Below are 7,587 nucleotides of genomic sequence, written 5' to 3'. Positions count from 1 at the left end.
GTTACACACGCTCGGGAGATAGTGACCGAAACCGACAACGAAAGTGCATCATCAGCTGGGCTAGTTTCTGCCATCAGCAACCGATTGCGCAACATATCTTCACCTACAAAAGACCCCCTATTGGTGGCGGTTTGTGTGCGAACTAGGTAGCGCAAATTTACGCGATTTGTTGCATAGACCGAACCGGCTCCTCCGATTCACGTTTGATACGCATTTCTTACAAACGGCCTAAACCGTCCCGGCCCGTCTCGTCCCATCCCAGGTTTCGTCTCAACGACGACGGTGGAGAGCTGGAGGAGGAAGTTGAGCCACGCTAAATAGTAGCCACAGCCAGTGATAGAGACGACTGCCTCTGCTGCTGATGGATCAATTGCGTGCTGAATTACAAATTAAGTTCGGGCGATCGGCTTAGAAAACTCGTTACAGCCTTAATTTGCAAAAAAGTTTACCGCACGATTCGAAGCCATTATCGTGGTCACATCCATCGATACTCTGATTTGATTAGTGCGTTGGTATGATTAAATTATGGGGTGCATCCAACAAGAAATGCTAATTTTGTGTAAATACATATAAGGCGTTTAGATGGCAGTGCGGGATTTAAAATTGAAAAAAGTATGAAGTTAAAATATTTTGAAAGTCCAAACAGATGGTGTTGCCACTGTTTTCTTTTAGCAGTCCCTTAGAAAAACTCGAGGTTGCTTGGGACAGCTTTAGCTGTAAATAATTTATTTTTTAAGTTTTTAATTCATTAGGTTAATAGATTTCACTTACAATTTTAACAGTATCTCCTTGCTATTCCTCTAGTTTTAATAAAAATAGTTTGTAGTATGTATTCGTGTAGCTAGATTAATGGATTCAAATTAGATAAGTGACAAATAATAGGTTTAAGGTTTTACACTTACTTTTAGGTAGTTTTAAATTCAGTTAAGATAATTTAGGCAAACTAGCACCTTCCGAATGCTTTGGGTAAAATAGCGAGATTTCTTTTTCAGTCCTCTTCTGTAGATACTTTACCACAATTTGCCACATAATCGTCACTGACAAACTTCCATATTCACGTTATGTCAGTTTGTGATATCTGACATTTCAGGTGCGTGCACCTGGTTTGTAGCCGCCCTGTGGAAATTTTCATCCGTTCCACGCTGAGGGGTTCTCGTCGTCATATCCCCCCACCCGTAAACTATCCTGGTCGTGGTCAGCTTCCGGTTTACCTCCATCTACGACGTCGAGTAACGCCAACTTCACTGCTGGTCTCCGTAATAAACCATTCGCTGTTCGCACCCATGCTTGCCGCACTCGACCATCTCTGCCTTGTACCACTTTCTCTATTATACCCCTTATCCACTGATTCCGTACCGCTCCATCGACGATCAGTACTAGATCTCCTTCAGCTACCTCTTTCACTTCTTCGAACCACTTCGACCGTCTGGCAAATACTCCCTGATCCATCTCCTCCAAATCCCATCCGACAGGTACTGGGCGAGTTTCCAACCGTTTCTTAGCGTCGCGTGATATTCTGTAGGTAGCACTGGCTTTTGTTTCACTCCGCTAGAGCTTCCTAGTAAGAAGTGATTCGGAGTTAGGGATTCCTGTTCAGCAGACTCGAGCAGTATGTAGGTCAACGGCCGCGAATTAATCATAGCCTCTGCCTCGATCACCACTGTTTCCAAAATCTCATCATCCGGTCGTCTCTGATTCTCCAGTATACCTTCGATTGAGACCTTTACCGATCCAACCATTCTTTCCCAAGCTCCTCCCATGTGAGGAGCTCCAGGCGGGTTGAACGACCAACGGGTCGTGGTGTTCGTAAATGTAGACGCTAGGTGATGAACCAGCTCTTCAGCTTCTCGCTTCAGTTGATTACTTGCGCCAAGAAAGTTAGTGCCATTGTCACTGAATATTTCCACCGGTGCTCCACGTCGCGACACGAACCTTCTCACTGCCATTACGCATGATTCCTTGGACATACTGTGAACAACTTCAAGGTGCACCGCGCGAATCGTCAAGCAAGTGAAAAGTGCAATCCACCGCTTAACGTTGCTGCGCCCAACTTTCACTAACACTGGACCAAAGTAGTCGACACCCACGAATGTAAACGGTCGGACATAGGGCGTGACACGAACCTTGGGTAGCGGTGCCATAGGCGGGGGATTAGGAACAGCTCTGCGAATTCGGCAAGTCATACAGGAATCCACGACCTTAAATACCACTGACCTTAGACGTGGAATCTCGTAGAGCTGCCGCATCTCATTGACTACCGTTTCGCGGTTACGGTGTTGCAGGCGACGGTGGTAATAATCGACAAGAAGAAACGATATGCGATTTTGACGAGGAAGTATCACCGGATACTTAGTGTGAAACGCCATCCAGTCGGCATTTTGCAAGCGACTTCGTTTCCGCATCACTCCCGTGTCGTCAATGAACGGACACATCTTGTACAGTGGGCTCGATTTCGGTAGGACTTCATGGATATCTTCTGATCTCCCTTTCGTCTTCTTCAGCAACTGTACTTCTGGGCCGAAGGATTCTGCTTGTGCTTGTATCCACAACGATCTCTCGGCTACAACCATTTCGTCCTGCGTCAGAGCTCCCAGCTTTTGTTCTTCGTTTCGCCTTGATCGTTGGATATTCTGGATGAACCGGTGTACATATGACATGGTGCCGTGCAGTTTCTCCCATTTACTGAATTTAGTGGCGTCTACCACCAGCAGCTCTGTTTTTTTGTGAAGATTACACGGCATATGCTCCTTGATCAGCTCCTCCTCCGTTGGATTGATCTGTTCAGCTTCACGTGGCCAGAATTCCTTCCGGTTGTTTGAGGAATGGTGGTCCTTGGAACCACCGGCTTTCCGAGCGAATGTCTGGTCCAGTTCCCCATTTCGTGGCGTCGTCTGCAACATTATCTTTTGTAGGTACTTTACGCCACTCGCTAGCATCCGTTATTGAAAGAATTTCTCCAATCCTGAATCCCACATATTGATGGTATCGTCGCTGGTCTGACCGAATCCAGGCGAGGACGGTATTGGAGTCGGACCACAGGACACGCTTCGTCACAGAGAGGGAGTGCATTGCTAATACACTGTTGAGCAGACGAGATCCCAGAACTGCAGCTTGGAGTTCGAGCCGAGGTATCGTCAGCATCTTCAGAGGAGCAACTTTGGATTTCGCTGCTACAAGGCTAACGGCTGGACCTTCTGGTGTATCTACTCGAAAATACACTGCGCATGAGTACGCAGACTGGCTTGCATCGACAAATGTGTGAATCTGCAACATGGAGTAGCTGTTCTCTCGCGCTCCCTTGAGGTAGCAACGGGGTACACGAAGAGTGCTCAGCTTTGGGATAAGTCCAATCCACTGCTTCCACTGCATTTGTATCTCTTCGGTAATCGGGTCATCCCACTGTATTCCGGTCGCCCATATGTCCTGCATCATGGTGCGCCCATGGATCAGGAAGAATGAAATCAATCCCAGTGGATCAAAGAAGCTCATAACAGTGCGCAAAATTTCTCGTTTTGTTGGCACGTGCGATTGTTCGAGAACATGAAGTAAATTGTCTCGAAGGGAAACTGTAAACGTGAAGGTATTGCTGCTCGGAATCCACTTCATGCCAAGTACGGATTCAATCTGCTCATCTTTCTCCACACAAATGTTCTTCTCTGCTTCTGGTGATTCATCGCCAACCTGTGCTGCTATAGTAGTTTCGTTGGATAGGAAGTTTCGGATTTCGAAACCCCCCGCAGCATGTATAGTTTTCACCTGCGTTCCTATCTGCACCGCTTCTTCGATTGTTCCAAAGCTATCCAGGTAATCGTCCACTTAGTGACGATCAACGATAGCTTCTACTGCCCGTGGATACTCTGCTTCATAGTCCTTAGCGTTCAAATTTTTTATGTATTGAGCGCTGCTCGGTGAACATGCAGCTCCGAAGATGGCTACATCCATGACGTACGTAATGGGCTCTTCTTGTGGGTGATCTCGGAATAGGAATCTCTGGAACTGTCGATCTTGTGGACGGATGAAAAACCGATGGAACATTTCCCTGATGTCGCCAGTTAGGGCAAACTGATACAGCCGAAACTTTCCAATAACCGCTGGAAGAGATGTCAGGTAACCTGGCCCTTTCAGCAGTGCAGAGTTTAGCGAGACACCGTCAACTTTGGCAGCAGCGTCCCAAATCATCCTCAGCTTATTCGGCTTCTTCGGGTTTAGCACTATCCCCAACGGCAAGTACCAGCACTGATCAGCACCGGTAGTAGACAGCTCGTGATAAGTTGCTTTGTGTGCATACTGCTTCGATTCGTAGTCACGCACCTGCTGTCTGACACGTTCGTACAGCGTTGATTCTTTATTCAGCCGCTTTTCCAAAGAACACATCCGCTTGTACGCCATTCCATAACTGTTCGGGAATCGTACCTCGTCGACTTTCCACAGTAGCCCCGTCTCGAATGCGTTACCGATTCTTCTAGTAGTCGTCTGCAGCAACATTTTTGCCCGTTGGTCTTCCTTGGATTCTAAGTGCGTTGTAGGATGCGTTACGCCAGTGTTGTCCAGTGAGATGTAGTCACGAACCAACTTATTGAGGTCTTGCTCTTGATCGGTCCATCCTCCAAAATGAAGCCCACATACGACCGTCGTTGCTAGCGTCGTTGCGCATCCGTAGATGCTCCACCCGATGCGGCTCTTAGCGGCAATCGGCTCTACCCATCTTCCTTCTCTGATTTTCAACGGTACGGTGAGCTTCAAGTTGTCAAGACCAATCAATAGTTTTGGTGAAACCTTTTCGTAGCTTTGGATTGGTAGACCTCGAAGATGTGGGTAACGGCTGCACATTTCTTCGTAACATACCGTCTGTGACAGTAGTAGTAATCCACCTACAGTACGAGCGTTGGTCAATTGGTACTGCCTCGACGATCCTTTTGCGGAAATCTCAGCACTGATCCGTCTTGAATTGGGTTCACAACGCTTTATATTCCCAGTCCATTGCAAATTCAAAGGTTCTGTGGATCCAACAAGGCCAAGTTGATCAGCAACGGCGTCCTCCAAAAGCGTAATCTTCGATCCTTCATCAACGAAAGCGTAAACGTTTACCTCGCAGTCCTTTCCATACAACGTTACCGGAATAATTCTAAACAGAGGTCCATCACTCGCAATAGATTCGCTCAGATGACTCGTTGAGAACGCTGTGTCAATAGCTGCAGACGGTGAATGCAACAGTTGATGATGTTTTAACCGGCAATCGTTGACACCACATTCCTTTGCGGTTTTACACGGCCATCTGCCATGGAAATTCAAACACGATCGGCATACACCGCTTTGCTGAACCACGTTTAATCTTCCACTAATGTCCATCGCTTTGAACTGACTACATTCCACTACTCGATGTCCTTCCGTATGGCATACTACGCATGGTTTCTTCGGAATCCGGGTGACTGAATTACTGCTACTAGCCAGTTCGCTTCTCGATGGCGTATCGGATTCCACAAAGCACAAAGCTTCGCTCCTTATTCCTCTGGGATTGTTTCGGAACCTTCTCGATATAGGGGAAATCATCTGCTACGTCATATGCAAGCTCGACCAACATTGACATGAACTGTCCAAATGTGCTCAGATCTACGTCAAGCCGCATGCTCTTGTATGCTGACCATTTAAGCTTGTAGTCAACTGGCAATTTTCCAACTAGGTCATGCAGCAATGATGGGTTGGTTAGATGGGTCTGTTGTCCAGCATTCTTCAGGTGTTGCACAAGGTTGTCCACTACCAGGCCGAATTCAATGATCCCATCTGAATCGTTGGTCCTTAAGGAAGGAAGCCGACGAACTCGTTCCGTCATTGAGCGGATAAGCGTCTCCGGTCGGCCGTACCGCATCTCCAAAGTACGAATCACGTGTGGAACACTTGCAGGACAAAGCAGTCTGCTACGAACAGCTTCGAGCGCTGGTCCCTTCAAGCATCGTTGAAGACGAATTAGGTTTTCGCCTTCGGAAAATCCGCAGGTAGATGTCGACCGGCGAAAGTTGCTAATCCAGATCGGCCATTCCTCTGGGTTGCCCGAAAAGATCGGTAAATCCTTTCCCATCACCTGTCTAGCAGCTAGTTGACGGTTTGTTGGTCCGTCCCCGTAGTCTCCGTTGCAGTGTTCTTGTACCAGACGCAACACTCCTCGGAATTGGCTGTTCTCCCCTGTTATCAACTCTTGCTTCGCCGAATGTTGCTTGAACATCCCGTTCGTCAACCGTACTTCGATTTTGGGCACCAGAGGAACCCGCTATATGCACTCTGACACTTCGATCTTCATAGTCACCGCCTGGAATCATTTCACTTAAACGGCGTTCACTTTCCCCTCTTTTGTGAGCACTAGAACGATCACGGTTTTCAAAACGTTCAGCGCAGTCGATTCCAGTAAACAACAGCTTCGGATTTTGATTACCAGCAGTGGCTTGGGTTCCGGAAGTTCCCCCCACTTTCAGTTGTTCGAACTCATCAACAAAATGTCGTTTAGAGAACATGTTTGTGTGAGCTTGCTGATCTTTAATTGCCTGGCTGATCAGAGTATGTGTAGGGTGGATTGTAGAGGAGACAACTTTATTTGGCGTTGTTAGAGGGGGTGATCTAAACTCCTATCGGCCCTAATATTAGCTACTGCTTGAGGGTTAGTTTTCTCTTCGGGGAATACCTGCTTTTGACCACTGACAGGGTCGACTGCTGACGTAGACTCCCTCTTTAGTCCCGCTGTCTGCTGCGCCGTCTTAGTTAGCCAGTCCTCCAGAATGTCCTTCGAGGCGATATCCGTGCCGATCGAACTGCCGCGGCTGCTACCGTACTCGGAAGCCTGACGGATCAACTTCACCTTCTCCTCCTCAGACTGTCTTCGGAATGCCATCTGCTGCTTCTTATATTCGCGCTCCAGTTCCATTTTCTTCTTCAAAGCGGCTTTCGCTTCGTCGAAAACAGTGCAAACAGTAGAAAAATATAAACCGTAAAAACTGGACAAAACAATAAGTAAAAATAGAAAAACAGTACAATCAGTATGTTTGAATCGTGCTTTCGTACTATATGGACTAGAAACTCTCTGTTTATGGAAGTTGCCGGAATTTGCCAAAAGGCAGTTTTACATACTCATATACTGCACATGTTTATGTAAGAGCATATTCTATAGAAATATCAATTGACATATTTCCGGAAGGATTCTTGGACGAATTCTTGAAGGTATTCTCGTAAAACAGTGGTGCTCATCCTGCGGCCCGCGGGCCGCATGCGGCCCTCCAAACCTTAAGATGCGGCCCGCGGAGTACTTTAAGACGAATCGAAATTTTTGAACGATTATTTGAAATAACTCGAAAAAATTATCAATTTTCACAGTCTTGAACACAAATTATATGATAAACTAGCCGTACCCGGTAAACTTTGTCTTGCCTGCTTCGTTTTTTGACGTTTCAAGTTTCTAGCCAAGAACAAGTCCCCGGTCAAAACGTATAAAAATCGATTTTCAAAAACTCAATTTTTCCATGGTTTTTTGCCTCATAAACCTTCCTTGGGTGAAAACTAACAGAACAAAACTAAAACGACCCAAATCGGACCCTCCCTTCG

General features: G+C 46.8%; 1 protein-coding gene across 1 annotated transcript; it reads right to left on the bottom strand.

Moving 5' to 3' along the window:
- Positions 1-1,400: 1,400 nt before the first annotated feature.
- On the bottom strand, positions 1,401-3,432 carry LOC134290309 (uncharacterized). The gene is made up of 2 exons (XM_062857417.1): positions 2,974-3,432; positions 1,401-2,891 (listed from the first exon to the last, which is right to left on the bottom strand). Exons 1-2 carry the CDS (start codon positions 3,430-3,432, stop codon positions 1,401-1,403), a joined length of 1,950 nt encoding a protein of 649 aa, XP_062713401.1.
- Between the last annotated feature and the right edge of the window lie 4,155 nt (positions 3,433-7,587).

This window comes from Aedes albopictus, chromosome 3, assembly GCF_035046485.1.
Source record: "Aedes albopictus strain Foshan chromosome 3, AalbF5, whole genome shotgun sequence".
Lineage (NCBI taxonomy): Eukaryota > Metazoa > Arthropoda > Insecta > Diptera > Culicidae > Aedes > Aedes albopictus.
Note: the sequence above shows the minus strand (reverse complement) of the source record. Positions and strands in the feature narration are given on the sequence as shown.